This window comes from Protopterus annectens, chromosome 9.part0, assembly GCF_019279795.1.
Source record: "Protopterus annectens isolate FY-2018-M chromosome 9.part0, PAN1.0, whole genome shotgun sequence".
Classification (NCBI taxonomy): Eukaryota; Metazoa; Chordata; order Ceratodontiformes; family Protopteridae; genus Protopterus; species Protopterus annectens.
In genome coordinates, this window is record NC_056743.1 from 663,962,000 (window position 1) to 663,977,720 (window position 15,721).

Genomic DNA, 15,721 nt, shown 5'->3' on the forward strand with positions numbered 1-15,721 from the left:
TTCTCTGCTGACAGAGGCAACCTGTAAATGCTTCATCACCCATGCCCTAGCTTACATATACCCCTTAAATTAACATCTAGGACACCAGAACTTGCTGAATATATTTGGATTGTATGGATAGACATTTAAAGGCCCCTGTGGTAGTTAGCCTAATATATGCCTATGAACCTATACTGTTATTATTGTGGAACGGCCATGGTACTCCTTAAACAGAAGTACATTTATAGTTTAATGTTACCAAATGGTCTGCACAACGCACCACAACCTCCCATGTGGAGTGCATGTAATCATGCACATAACCATCTGGTACATCACATGGCTGCAAGCAACATCATGCAAGTACCAACAGATCTGATGCAATCATTATAAAAGAGGCACAAATTATGACTATGGACCAACTACTCAAATCTACAGAACACATTCCAAAATAATATGACCCAAAGACAGCGGTGTGTTGACTTTCTCGTTACAGTCATTGGTTATAACCTTCATGTTTTGGAGCAAAATGTGACCTGCCTTCTATTAAATGAAATGGTCAGAGAAGGATGAGAGCATATCTTTCATAAGATGTATGGAACAGCCTGCCTTTCTGGCTTACAGTAAAGCATTGTATGACCGTGTACGTTTTTTTGTCATTACATTTGCACAAAACTGCAGAGTGATGACAGACATAAGGTATGCAAGAAATACCTTGTACTCAAGAGAAGGTAGCTTGAAAGGAATGCAGTCTTACAGGTACACAAACCTAATTCATGCCTGTACTGCAAAATGTTACTTAGCAGGGGGATCCATGAAATATGTCTGTATAGCAGATCATTCACTACCACATTGTTATTTATTACACACAACCTGTCAGAAGCTTGTTTTTGAGATCCTGCCCAATAAGGGTGTGTAGACTTGTGTTATACCTTTATTTCTTCAAGTAGTATGATACTGTAATCGGTAGAAAATGTAGGTTATGAATCCTGAGATATCGAGACAGTGAAAGGACTGTTGTTATGTTTGGTCTTCTTAAAGAGATTCTTAAAGAGATTCAGAATGGCTATGCTAATGTCTGCAAGGCAGCAGTACTACTATCCAGAAAGGCCATAGATATTCTTATGTTTGGAGATGTACCAGAAATAATTTGGGGAACATCCAGATATGTTATTTTTTGATAGGGTGTCACACAAAAGAGGTGACTGAATATTTGCATCATGTAAATGATAACGTGGTGGCTCATGTGGTATATCAATAGATCTAGGTACAGTTTGTCTTCCATACATGTCTCATAACTACTTCTGAGATTGAAGTCCAATTTTTTTGTTTATTTAACTTAAGTTTTAGTTATTGTTTAACAATGACTTTCAGGTTCTGCATTTTCCCATGGATGTTCCTCCCTAGTATTCTAAACTACTGCTTTTATTATCAAGATCTGCTTCTCTGTTGCAAATTATTCAGAAAAAAATGGGTTGTAAGCACATCTAAGCCCTACAGAAGGTTACTAAGTCATTAATTTCTTATTATTTGTTAAAATAAGTCAGTAGATGCTACTTATGCATTATCAGAATTTGTGATATTAGCACAACAAAACCTTACATGTTGGTTGGAACATCTTGTTACGATTCATTTTGGCACTGATGTGCCCTACTTCTGATATATACTACTGAAAATGAAAATTTCACTGTAGCATATTCATTATGTTAACTTGCATTGTAGTTTATTTAGTTAATTTTTCCTTTTCTTGCTGGATGTTACATCAGAAAGATATAGATAGGCCTGAGCAAGCAGTAAGAGTATATATGAAGATATTCTGCTACTTTTTAAGCCACCCATTTTCTTATGAAGCAGTGTTTCTCTAATGACTCCACATTTGTAATTGAACCTCTTCATGCTCAAAATTAGAAACACCAGCAAACAAGAAAATGAATAACTAAAACTGAAAACCAGAATAAACAATGTAATTTGAAATATGAATTGCTGTAACATGAGACATTGCTTAAGTCAAACTCTTGTATGCATAACCCATAACTGTAAACATGTTGTGCTGTTTTAATTATACATTTCAGAATCAGAATTATTGTATAGGTGAATATGGGTTTGCTGGAGAAGCAGACTTCAGAAGAGTGAATATAAAGAATCACTGAAGTATTTTCTATGGATCTTTAAAATCGTGAAAAAGTACATGCACCTTTTATTTAAAACCTGACATGGCATAGTTAAATGTGTGGCCATCCCCTCTTAGAGCATATGTGCAAGTAAAGACATTTATCCTCAGCATGAAATGGGTTAAACTACATTTCAAAAACTGCCAGCATTCTATAACATAAGGAAGGGAGTGGGATAATGACCTTCAAATCTCAAGTGAGGACTGCCTAGAGACATTTTTTTTCTAATAAAAACACAACACTTGAAAAAAATGGTTCTGACACTGTATGTGCAGTTTAACAGTTTAGCTGTAGCTAATCCTGTTGAGTTTGGAAAGATCACATTGGCTGACATTTCTGTAATCATTCTTTTTAAAGGGTAAAGGACAAAAAAAGCCGTCTGGCATTTCTCAAGCGGTGGAATGATTCCAATCATGCAAACAGCGATGATAAATCTTTGAGGTACACTGTTTTTTTTCTGCCTTGCATTTTCTTTTTCTGTCTTCATTTTTCTCAGTGTCCATAATTTCTTTCTTCTATTACTTCATACACGTTTTCTTTCTTCTGTCTTTCTCCCTGTTAAGTTTTTCCTGATTTTTTTTCACTTTTTTCCATGCATTGCTTATACTTTGATCTAATTTTGGTTCCCTGTATTTTCCAGGCCACATCCTGAGGAAGTATTAAAATGGAGTGAATGTTTTGACCGACTTTTAGAACACAGATGTGAGTAAATAGTTTTACTTTATTCAATAAATGTTTCCCTAATACAGTCTTGTGTTATTGTTTATATGTATAGTGGAGACAGTGCACATGATTTAAGATGGAATTAAGCAGGCCTCAAGGCGGTAGCGCAGAAAGCAAACCATTTAAAAAAATGTCCAAACATTGTATGAATAAGGCAAAACAAATCCTTTTATAAGGTATGACGTGTTCTTCAACTGGAGTAGTAATAATATTTCCAAGTGTAAGAGCTGTTTACAGCCATCTTCATGTGTTTGTATACCTGGACCCTTGTTTTTTTTTTTCTTTTACAAATGAATGTTTATGCATCATGTATGCAGGTTGTGCTTTATAACCTTCATGCACTGGTACTCGAATGAAGTACTCACTCATATCTGTGCAATGTTATATACGCCTAGTCCTCAAAACAGTATAATGCAGGTGTATACAAGGGTTGTTTTTCTGTATTCACATGACATGGTATGGCTAGGCAGGCATGTCTCCATGGGGCAAAAAATTAAGATCACAATCAGTTGTGCTGGTTCTGTGAAATATGATTGCAGTTAACACCATGGAATGGAGCCCATACAGGTAATGCAAAGATAAATCAAGATGTACTAGTATAATATTCATCCATTTTTTGCCTGTAGATGAATGCTACCAGTAATCACACATTCCCCATAGTGAGCCATTCAGACAGTGTACACATCACTATGTAGTGGTATATGTTGATGGTGTCCAGGGGTCACTGTGCAATTCTCATGCATTAACAAATAGTAGTAAATAGAAGTACAAGCAATAAGTGTCTAAACTTTCTAATGTAATTATCCACGCAGGCATTGCTGTGACTGATCTGATGTGAAAAGTAAATGCTTTCACCTGTCAAGATACTGCCGGGTGCCTTAGGGACTGCAGCTTATAGCATTGCTTGCAACAATCTTGATAGACTGTAGTGGGCTAAATGCTTTTGCATGTGATATCCTGCATTTTATCTCATAAATGCTGTGATGATAATTGGAATAAAACTGCTGCAGTGTTTGTATGTCTTGTGCCTCTGAAAGATTACCATTACCATTTCCAGAGTTATGTGTGGTATCACTTTTAAGAATGGTCATAGCCCCTAATGCATTGCAGACGTGCTTGAAGTGTTAACATAATTTCTGTTGAGCTGCCATACTGTTATGAATAAACTATACCTGTTTGATTAAACTGATTGTGTAGTCTAGCATTTCTAACATGACCAGTTGTACCCTGACACGGTGTTGGAACTTGAATCTTCTCAATAAGTTAAAAAAAGTTTACATTTTATGAAATTGCGCAATACTGCTTTGAATGAATCCAGAAACACAGAGTCAATAATTTAACTGATAGTAGCAGTTTTACCTCACCATAAGTCCTTGATTAAGTGAATTTAATCCAGTCAGTCTAGAAAAATTGATTAAATTTTTCCAACAATGATGAATTTTAACCCACAAGAACCACGTGCCTTCTCAATAACATTTTGCTGGCATGCCTGCAGATAGAGGTTTGCACAGTAGTAGCAACCAGAAATCCAAGTAAACACTCTTCTCTATACTACGATGTATGAAACAGAGGACATATACACTTCCTTTTTCGTTCAAAGAGGGCCATAGTGTGAGTGTGTTTGATTATTTGCTTATGTTTGCCAACAGAGTCCCAAATGGACAAGTAAAGCCCCTTTTCATCAGAGGCCCAGGGAGAAAAGCTCCAAACAAGGGGAATAAAAACAAAGACAGTACTGTTATAATACACAGAATTCTGAGGTAAACACTACAATGAAAACAGAGACCAAGTGCAGTAATTGTCTAATATGTAGGGTTGTAATGAAACACCACATTAAAGAATGCAAACAACACAGAAAATTCTAAGGAAACATAATATTAATGTAAATATCTTTTGACAGTGTTGTTCAGTTTATCCAACACTAAAATAGTGTAGCTGTAGTTTTATGTACAGGATGGAAGAAAAGGAGACAGAGCATGTAAAATAAAAGGAAATAGTGGGGCAGTGGAAAGAGATGAGAAAGAAATCAAGAAACTTAGACAAGTTGGAGGAAAAAGGGAGAAATTTGTGGAGAAATGGAAATAAGGAAGTAAAGATGGATAGGTGTTTTTTGAATAAGTTGTATGAAAGCCTGGTGTCCTGTACACATGATAGTGGCTTGAAGGTTCTAATTTATCCTGGTGTGGTACATGGGCAGAGTTGTATGTCAGTCAGACTTTTCATTTGTCTATTTGTTTTAATGAAGCAGGTAACTTTGTCCAAAGTTTCCTGACATAAATGGAATACAGAGCATCTCCTGCAGCACTGATAAGTAGGAGCTAGCTTAATGGTTAAGGTGTTTACCTCCTAGGTACAAGGTTTAATTCTTGCCTTTGGTCGCTCTCTGGTTATTGGCTGGGAGTGTAATAGTCTGAAGACTGATTGGCTAGTATTTACCTACAAGCTTGTTGAGAGGGCAGTTTGGCATATGGTTAAGATCTTTACATCACAGATGTATTTATTTATTTAGTATTTGTTTACCAGGGAGTTATGACTGGTCAAGTTGCCCATTTTTAGCAGAGGTGCAGGGGGAAAAGCTTCATATTTAAACAATAAAAAATATTACCAAAAGTACAGCATTCATTACAATTTAAGACAAATACAATCCTTACAGTAGCTATAATTTTAATTATAAGGCTATTGGCTACTCTTGTAATAGTTTACAGACTGATAGCTTAGTATTTACCTATGAACTTTGTGGTGGCCTGGTGCAATTTTTTTTCCGCTGAAGTATAATTCTCTGTATGGTATATACTGACAAAGGAGCTTTTAAAGGAGGGGAAGTTATCAGGGACGTAGATAAAATTGTAGGCTATGACTAACTAGGTGTAGATTAAATAATGTGGTTGTTTTAATCAATCTAGTTGTTTTTAGGCTAGACAGTGATGAGTCCTACATGAGAAGTAACAAATGCTACTACTTTGTTGAAGCACATCTCTAATTTTGTTTGGTTTGAGTTTTGCAAGTATGTAAGTATGGATGATGCATACAGGAGTGTGAGAAGGTGGTAGGACTAGGCAATGCTTTTCCTTTTTGCATTATGGGATTGACTTATAGAGAAGTCTCATGTTTTGTTTTTTTTTTTGTTTTTTTTTTTTGCTTGAATTGCTTATATGTGCTGATCAAATTTCAGATTTTCATCAGTAGTTTCACATAGTAGCTTTGTATGGGTTTAAGAGCAGGATTGCATCAGTTAGCCAGGATTAGATAAGAGGGAAAGGAGACTTGTATGATGGTTTGGAGTTCTGTAAGACTTGTTGCAGTGCAGAGAGGGTGGAGTCATTGTTGTGCTATATGATGGTAGCTAAACGGAGCTTGTTTATAAATCTATTAAATAGAAGGTAGCCAAGAATCAAGCCTTGGGGGATGCCTACAGCAAAGCTGAAAGGATGTGTTGCCATTTTACTGCCTGCTGTCTGTTGTTTAGGTAGCTTACGTAGCTATTGAACCAGTATAGACAACAGGCTGAGCAGGAAAAAGAGTTTAATTTGTAGGTGGATGATGGAGTGTCAAATGCTTTGGATAACTCAAGGAAGACAGATGAGACTGAGAGACCTGCATTTCTATGATGATTGTTTGTCTTGGTGAAATGTAGGAGGACATTAGTAGTGCTATGTGAGATGAAAGCCATGTTAGGTGTGCAGGAAAAAGAGTTTAATTTGTAGGTGGATGATGGAGTGTCAAATGCTTTGGATAACTCAAGGAAGACAGATGAGACGGAGAGACCTGCATTTCTATGATGATTGTTTGTCTTGGTGAAATGTAGGAGGACATTCGTAGTGCTATGTGAGATGAAAGCCATGTTAGGTGTGCGAGAAGAGATTGTTGGCAGTGAGGTGCTTGATGAGTTGTGTATGAATACATTTCTCCAGGATTTTTGATAAGGGAAACTATATTCTGTTGAAATTTTCACTTTTGTATAGAAGAATGATACAAGATTTTTTCTAGAGGGTAGTGACATGGCTGTCTGTAATGGGTCCGTTAATAAGTATAGATAATGGATAGGCCAATTGGTCTGCTGCTATTTTGATGTAGTCATCTGTAAGTTATCTGCAGCTAGTTTGTGAGGTTTATAATTTGGAAAAGATTTTTGAGTGTTGAAGGAGGAACAGATTTTAAGAAGAAGGATGTTGTGAGGTCATTTAGCTGAGCAGGTGGTGAGGGAGTAGAGGAAGGATTACAATTGACAAGAGATAAAACTGTTTGGATGAAGCAGATGTTTAACTGTTGTTGGTGTTATTACTTGGTGGAGATGGCGTAGATATTTGACCAGGTAGAGAAGAGTTTTCAATGATACCTATAAGGGCTTTGGGTGTATGGGTGTTTTTTCTGAAGGTTAGTATAGAAGGTTTTTATTTGTCTGTTTAGTATGGGACTGGCACAGTTTGTGGAATGGCTGAACTTTTGCCAGTTACTTTGAGATTTTGTGTATGACCACTGTTTCCAAGCTTTGTCCCAGACATGCAAAAGTTGTTTGGTTTCTTTTGTTGTTCTAATGGGAGCCGATTCATGTAATATATTTAGAAGGATTTTGTTAAATTTGAGATTGTTTCATCCAGATGCATTTTAGAATGTCCAGTTACAGAGCTGAAAGTGGCTAATAAAAGTTTCTACTTGGAATTTAATGAGTTTGAATGCCTGCTTGTACTGTGATTGTCTGCGGCTATTGATTTGCTGCTTTATAGCAAAGGTAGAAAGATGGCCACTGATTATGTCTGCTGGACAATCAGTGGTGGTTATTTTGTTTGCAGATGAGATGAGAATCCAATCCAGTATAGATTCTCTACTGATATTTTTGTTAAACCTGATGAGTTGAGTGAAATGATATAGGTTTATTGTCTAGGTGGGGGCATCTGAGTATATTAGTTGCCAGTCAATGTTGAGGTGTCCCAGTATGATTGTTTCCTGTCTTATTTATGTTGGTGACATGCACTCAGACATGTGTGTACACACATACACACACACACACACACACACACACGCATGCACATACATCTGTGTATCCATACTGTCTGCCCAGGAGATGGAGAAATATTTGCCTTGGCAGAGGAGGTTTACTAATTATGATACTCTTAATTAAACATGTGTTGAGCAGCAGCTATGCAGAGACAATAAAGCATGCAGAGCAGCCGTGCATTGGACATGCTTTTACTCAAATCAAAGCCACTTTCTTTCAATGTTGTTTACAGGGACATTGAATATTCTGCCCTTATTCCTCTGAATAGCATGCTGTCTTTTTTATTTTTAGTCTAATTATGACAATTTACTGGTGAACAAAGGCTCTATCCCCAAGTCACAGGATGCAAGCTCCTTTATAGACTCATTGCGAGCCTCTGCATTTGTGAAATTATACCACTGTAAGTTTCATTGTTAAGAACCTGTCTGAAATGTACAAATCAGATAAAAGTAGCTTTAATCAATTTTCATATGTTAAAAAACATTTAAAACTCTGTGCAACAGTCAACAAATAAATTCATTATGAATACAGATTCATGAAGTAGTCTTCACAATTTTAACCTTTGTAACTGCAGAAGTGCAGCCCTTTTGGGTCCTTATACTCTTAAACAGTGGCTTATCAAATTGCATATCAGTGCATTTTGTTTATTACTTGCCTTGCCCATCTGTCTAAGAAACCAGCTAACCCAGCCTATGCGTCCCGTTGCTATATGTGTGTGTGTATGTATATATATGTATATATATATATATATATATATATATATATATATATATATATATATATATCTATATCTATATATATATATATATATATATATATATATATATGTATATATATATATATATATATGTGGTTTCACTTTGGAATCTCAAAATACTGAAATATCACATTTCAGTATCTCGAGATCAAAGTGTCGAATCTACAGTTGTGTGGATGGTGAGAATGTCGAATACGGAAATGTCGAACATGTCATGGTGGTGATGGCACATTTGGTAAGTGTAATGCTTTTCAAGGGTTTTGGAGAGGGTTTGTGTCTGTGTGTCTGTGTGTCTGTGTGTGTGTGTGTGTGTGTGTGTGTGTGTGTGTGTGTGTGTGTGTGTGTGTGTGTGTTAGGGAGTTTTAGATGTTGGTTAGGGTAGGTAGGTAAGGGTATGAGTGTGTAAGTGTTGAGAGTGGTTGTGTTTGTATGTATGTGATGTGTGTTTGTGTAAGGGGGGTGTAGAATGTGTGGTAGAGGGTTTGCTGTCTTCCAGTTTCTAGTGCATCCTCAGATTTAGTTAGTATATATTAGGGGGGTGTGGGGGGGGGGTGCTGCTTTTAGCAAGAGTGTGTGTGTGTGTGTTAGTTTTGTTGTTTTCTTGTGTGTTGGTTTGGTTTGTTGTAGTGTCGGTGGGTAGGTGTATTTGTGTTTGTGTGGTATAGTGTTTTGTTTATGTTATGTTCGTGGTTGTAAATTTCATGGTTTTTAAGTTTTGGGTTTGTGATTTTTCGGCTTTATAGTCTTGAGATACTGAAATTCAGTATTTCAAGATTTTAAAGTGAATCCATGTGTATGTATGTATACACACACACATATATATATATATATATATATATATATATATATATATATATATATATATATATATATATATATACACACACATACATACACAGAGAGAGAAGATAAAAGAATATAATGGAGACCCAAGACGGTTCCCTAGGAAATTACCATTTCAGACTTCCCAGAGTAGGAGAAGGAACTGCCCTTGCTAAGCTTGAAGAATTACTGACTTGAATAGATTTTCATCCATCTGAGTGAAGTAGGGGAGAGTTTGCAAATGGATAAGTTCTCCCAGAAGTGTATGGTAATAGCCTTGGTTAGGTCAGTCAGGGCAGCATCAGCGAGAATAACATTGTCTGTATTATGAAGAATGTGTTTAGTAATAGGAAGAGAGACTGTAAAAGTGCTGTAACCCTTCCTAAAGCTGTTCTGTTGACTTCTGAGAGAGAGAGAGAGAGATGAGCATAGGTATATGGAGAGGTGTGAAGATAAGGACCTCATAAGACATGTTGGCAATAGAGAAAGGGGAAAGACTGGGTTATAGGAGGAAAGAACTGGGAGCCCTTTATTTGGGTGGAGTATTACTGTGGGAGGCTTCCTCAGATCAGGGAAAGTAAAGTTGGAAAGTGACAAATTATGCTTAGCCTCACAAGTTCTCTGGAATTTGTGGGTGGGAGCAGGGAACAAACAAAATGTAAGTTTTTTTTGTTGTTGTTTTTTTTAAGCCATTTACAAACTTCCTTAATAAATATATTCTGAAAATGAAATAGAGTTAACAATAGCAAGATCAGAGTAGTGGACACACACTGGTCCCTTACACTGATGATGGATGCATTAATGATGCTTGGGCATTCTGTTCTAGTTTGTAGTAGATGTGTCTTAATTATTGAATTCCCTCCCAAACTCTTTTGTGGCAATGAGTAACACTGATTACTGTGTTTTCTTTTGTGATTGGCATTGTCATGGCATATATTTTTTACAATGATTCGTAGCATTACAGAGCTCCATCTAAATAAAGAAGGAATTAGAATGTTAAAGGAATTCTAAATAATCTGCACAACATGCTCGGGCTATTTTTGCTTCAGAATTTCATGATAACAAAGGTGCAGGATATTCCCTACATCTAGTAATTAGCAAAACGTTTTTAATTCTGAAATGTGCATCAAGAAGGAATTCTTAGGTTATGTTATCATCCTTCTGTGCTGTAATACACTTTCAGTTATTTTTTGCCTCGTTATACCAAAAAGATGGTCAGGTCTAGAAGACTGTTGTTCCAGATTCATACAAAAAGGATATACAGGCTTAAATGTAACGGGCCTAGTCCTATAAGATGATGTTGTGTCCATTCTTGTTTTTATGAGTAAATCAATAGTTCCATCAGTAGGTAAAGGACAGTGTCTTGTCAGTCTTGGGAGAAGGGGCAGGGACGTTGACCCTGCTTTAATCTGGGAAAAATGTTGCTGCCATTATTGAGCCTATTTGCCCCAACTTTCCTTTCAAAAAGAAATAAATAAATAAAATAAACACTGAAATTCTTCTGTATCAGTTTTGCTGGGCAGGAGTAGTTTATTCAGTGTGGCTCATGGTCTTTACAATTTATTGACCCTTCTTATAAGTTGGTTTCTGGTAAAAGAAAAAGGGATTCCTGTTTAGTTGAAGAGATTCAAGATAATGAATTTGTGGAGGAATAAGAGAAGGCAGTTGTAGACTTTTTAATCATCAGATTTCTGATTCAGAGTGTAAGGAGAACATGGTGTCTGAGTATCCCTGAGAAGGATTCTGTTTCTCTGAAATAATTTCCAGAATGTGCCATAGCTCTTAACCTACCATCTCCAAAATGAGGAACACTAAATTGGAACAAATGGTCAAAAGGTAGAGCACATACTAATGGGCTTACTAACAGCTTCAACTAGGAAGGTCATATGGTGGTTAAACTATGCTGGTTTTACTTATAAAAAGATCTTTCAATGAATTAATATGCTTCATTTCTATTTACCTTAAATATCAGTTAAAATATTCCTTATACTGGATGTGTGACAGGCTCTTTCAGTGTGGAACTATGAGGATCATGAACTTTTTATGACCCCAAATGAGGTACATTTCTCTCAATGAGGTACACTTGAAAGGTGTGGAATGTGCCAGTGTTTTTCAGTGGGAGAATACTGAGGTTTCTGAATCTCACAGAAAAAACTTTGAGATCTTGCAACTGGAATTCCCTGAACCTTTGCCCATCCCCCGTTGATGTCAGCACTGAAGGATGTGTGTGTCAAAGCCTGTGGTTTCCCTGAAAGCCAGCCTGCTGTACCTAAGAAAGCAGATAGAATGTGCAAAGTCCCTCAGTCATTCAAGTTCTTACACACTTGTCCCAGACTTGACCCAGCCAGCAGCTGTATCTTTAGTTAATCCAGCTGCTGATAAACATTTTTTTTATTCTAATCCTTCTCCTAACAAGGGTGGTAAAGCTGGTAATAAGTTTGGGGAAAAAAGTGTATGATACCGCAACTTTGATTTTTAGAATTATAAGTTGTCAGGCTGATCTATTAAAAGTTTATTTTGAATAATTGTGAAAGCATGTTTGTTTTATAGCAGTTCCCTCTTGTGAGGAAAAAAATCTGATTTGTGTAGTTTAGCTTCTTCTGTTTCTCAGGTCACCACAGTCAGTGTGTTTATGACTCCATAGGTACTGCATCCAGTGCTGTTGCCACTGGTACCAAATTGAGGAGATCTGCCTGGCTGCTTTCAGTTACTCACCCAGAAGATGTAAAAAAAATGAAATTTTGAATTCTACTTTTCTGGACCGTCTGCTCCAAAGGTTATCAAAAACGTGATGTGGTAAGCTGATTCAGCGAATCTCTCAGCTTGTTCAGTCCTCCTCTAAATTTTCCAAGGGATCTTCTTCTCCCTCATAAGTTTTGGGAAGAAACAAAATAAAACAGACTTAGCAGATATTAGTAAGCAGACATTTTAAAAAGCAATAGCAATGAGCTTACAAAAGGAATGCAACCCCCAAAGAAAACAAAGGGCAGTCACATAAGGCAGAATTGCTAAATTACTGACTTTGTTCCCCCACCCTCACCCTAAAAGTCTCTTATCCCTTTCAGGAAGTCTGAATATCCATGTCTTTGTCTTTGGCAATTGACTGTTTCTGACAAATGGGCTTTGAGGCTGAGTCAGCAAGGCTACCAATGGAAGTGGAAAGAAATTCTTCCTTTACAGGGAATTCCTCCACATCCATCTGAGCCAACTCTTCTATTTCCTCCTGTCCTACAACACTTGCTGTCGTAGGGGAAAATAGAAGCAGTTCCCTCTTCCTGATTGAGAAAATGTTTTTATTTGAGAATGCTGTTAGTGCCAAAAAAAGAAAATGCCCAGAGACCAGTACTGGATCTTTCTTTCCTAAACCAGTATGTGGTAGTGCCAAAGCTCAAAATGCTTTCTCTTTTCAAACTGTTACCCTTTCTTCCTCATTTGTGTTTTTATTAACTTTAGTTTTAAAAGATGCTTAACATCACATTCTTATTCATCCATATTTTAGGCATTTCATAAGGATTTGTTTCCAGATCATATTATCAGTTCTCTACCTTACCCTTTGTCTATCCACTGCTTCAGAAGTGTTGACAAGATGTCTTGCTCCTCTTATAGCACATTACAGGCTGTAGAGTATCCACATTTGTCCATATTTAGATGACTTTCTTATCTTTTCAAAGAATCAGGAATTTCTCTCTGTCTCATACGGGTGAGAGAGATCCTACATAGACTGAGATTCCAAGTGAAAATTCAAGTCTTTTTTGGCTGCATCATACAGGATTGTGTTCCTGGTGTGGCTGCTAAACACCTCAGTATGAAGAGCTTTGTAATTATAGATGTATTTTTAGATCAATTCCAGGAGTTTTCCACTCACACTTTTATCTCAGTGATGGAATAGCTCAGGATTTTAGATCTCACAGCATCTTTGATTCTCACAATACCTCTTACAAGACTACACATGAAGACGACACAGTGGTATCTGAACTCTCCTTTTCCCGGCACCAAAATCCATTATCTTTTCAAATTTTAGTTCTGGGATTTGTGAGAAGAGAAATCACTTGGTGGAGACATCAAATATCCATATATCCAGGTCTTTGCTTTTACCCTTCTGCTCCAAAGCAGTCAGTCTCCATAGACTCCTCAGACTTTGCTCGGGGAGCAGTATCAGTGGGGTGTAAAGTGCAAGGTATGTGAAATGACAGAGACGGATCAAAGCACATAAAAATCCAAGAGATGCTCACTCTTAACAAGGCACACAAACCCTCTGAATCACATTTGATCCCCAGGTCCTTTTACAGACAATAACACAATGATGTGGTACATAAACAAGTAAGTAAGGAGGAAAAAAATGTTACCGACTATGCAAACTAGCCATGTTAGCATGGGGTATGCGTTACAGCAGAGTCTCACTCAAAGGCATCCTACATGCCTTCAGAGCAAAATGGTGTGCAGACACATTGAGAAGGACAAAAACAGACCCTTATGAGTAGAAGCTTGATCAGGGGGTCTTCCATGTTTTGATTCATCTGTGGAGAGTTCCTCAGGTAGACCTTTTTTGTGTCACATCTGAACAGTCAACTGGCATAATTCTGCTCCAGGACCCATACAAGAAAGCCAAGAAGACAAATGTCTTTTCTTTGTCTTGCACAGGAATTTTCCTTTAATCTTTTCCACTGATATTCAGGGTACTTCTGAAGCTTCAGAAGGAACCCCCTAAAATATATACATATTCTGGCCCAGACAAGAGTTGTTTCTCTCTTCTTTTGCAATTGGCCAGGGGCAGTTACCACAAGGTTCCTCAGAGACATGATCACAAGCTCTACTCCCATACGAATGGGGGTTTGATACCATAAACAACTTCAGCTGACTGCCCGGATTATAGTATATTAATAACTTTTAGTCACTTGTTTACTGAGGCCGTGCTGCAGGTACTAATGGAGGCAAGAATGCTTGCTACTAGAAAATCATGCTAGCCTGCTGAGGTGGCAAAGGCTGTTTTAGAGCGGGACGTGGAGTAACTGGCCTGTGTGTAAAGTGTTGGGAGCACAATCTCTCTTTAATGCAATACAAGCTATTAAAAGCCAGTATTGCAATTGCAGTTATATCTGAGCTCTATAGTGCTAACTGTGTTGCTGTAAACTGTGGCAACTGCTCACTACATTGTAGTTAGCAGTTTTCTGCAATTTTTTTTTAAAGCTTAATCCTGAGTTCTGTAGCACTCCATGCTGGCAGGGTATAAACTGCAGCATCTAGTTAATGCATTTGTAGCATGCATTCTACTACAGTTCAATAAAATTTTTTGTTTTGTTTTGTTTGTGTGTAGACAGGGTATAAACTGTAGCAACCATTTGCTACAGTTTAAAAATAATATTTTGTTTTCTTTTGTTTTAAATGAAAACGTGAGAGCTGTAACACTTCATGCAGTTAGGGTATAAACTGTAGCAACTCTTTTTTCATTTATAGCAAGCAGTTTGCTACAGTTTAAAAGAACATTTTTTTTTAATAAAATAAGTTGAAGGAGGGTTTGCAGCAGGAAAAAAAAAACAGGACCTGAATGGATGAGGCAGGAAAACCTATCTTTTAGTCAGCTAAGCTCGAGCTAACAGTTTGGGGTTGTGGAAGGTACCCTGTAACTTTGGAAGCTGGCAAGCTGCTATAACCTTAGCAGGATATAAGTGATATATATAACTATTTATAGCTTAGTCTATTGCAGCAGTGATTATTCGAACATCTACTGTTATGGAAAGTTTACTTACACAACTGTACTTTCCGTCTGCATAAGTTGGTGGTAGCTCAGGTGGATGTAAATGATCCCATGGCATCTATTAAAAAGAGTAGGAAGTTGCAGATCCCATGGACAGATTTTCCCTAGTAATAGAAATGCCACATCTGTTCTCCCCTGAAAAGAAGCCAGTAGCGTAGTAGGACTAACCCAGTCAACAAAGGATAAAATAAGTACAGTGATCACAAAAATGTTTGGTGAACTAATGGGAAAGGAAGCTGTGTGTTAAATGGGTTACCATCCAGTCAAAGAGCGAAGGATCAACATGGTTTCTCTTGGGTCTCATGTGAGAAATGACAGGTTGGCTTGATCTGTTGTAAAAACATATTTTCTTTGTGTAAAGTTGTATGCACTAAAAAGATACTATATCACATCTGTAATCGCAAAGAACACAGCTAGGCACAAAACCTTATAGATGATTGTATCATTACAGAGCTCTTTGTATACGTGTGTGTGTGTGTGTGTGTGCATGTGTGCGTGTGTGTGTGTGTGTGTGTGTGTGT

General features: G+C 37.2%; 1 protein-coding gene across 3 annotated transcripts in view; it reads left to right on the top strand.

The window, feature by feature from the left end:
- Nucleotides 1-15,721, top strand: part of LOC122811421 (regulator of G-protein signaling 3-like) — a 610,403-nt gene that overhangs the window by 559,176 nt on the left and 35,506 nt on the right. For all 3 annotated transcript variants that reach the window (XM_044083253.1, XM_044083254.1, XM_044083255.1), the window contains 2 exons: nucleotides 2,505-2,588; nucleotides 2,788-2,849. In XM_044083253.1, coding sequence (XP_043939188.1) covers nucleotides 2,505-2,588; nucleotides 2,788-2,849 — 146 coding nt within the window. The remainder of the gene's footprint in view (nucleotides 1-2,504; nucleotides 2,589-2,787; nucleotides 2,850-15,721) is intronic.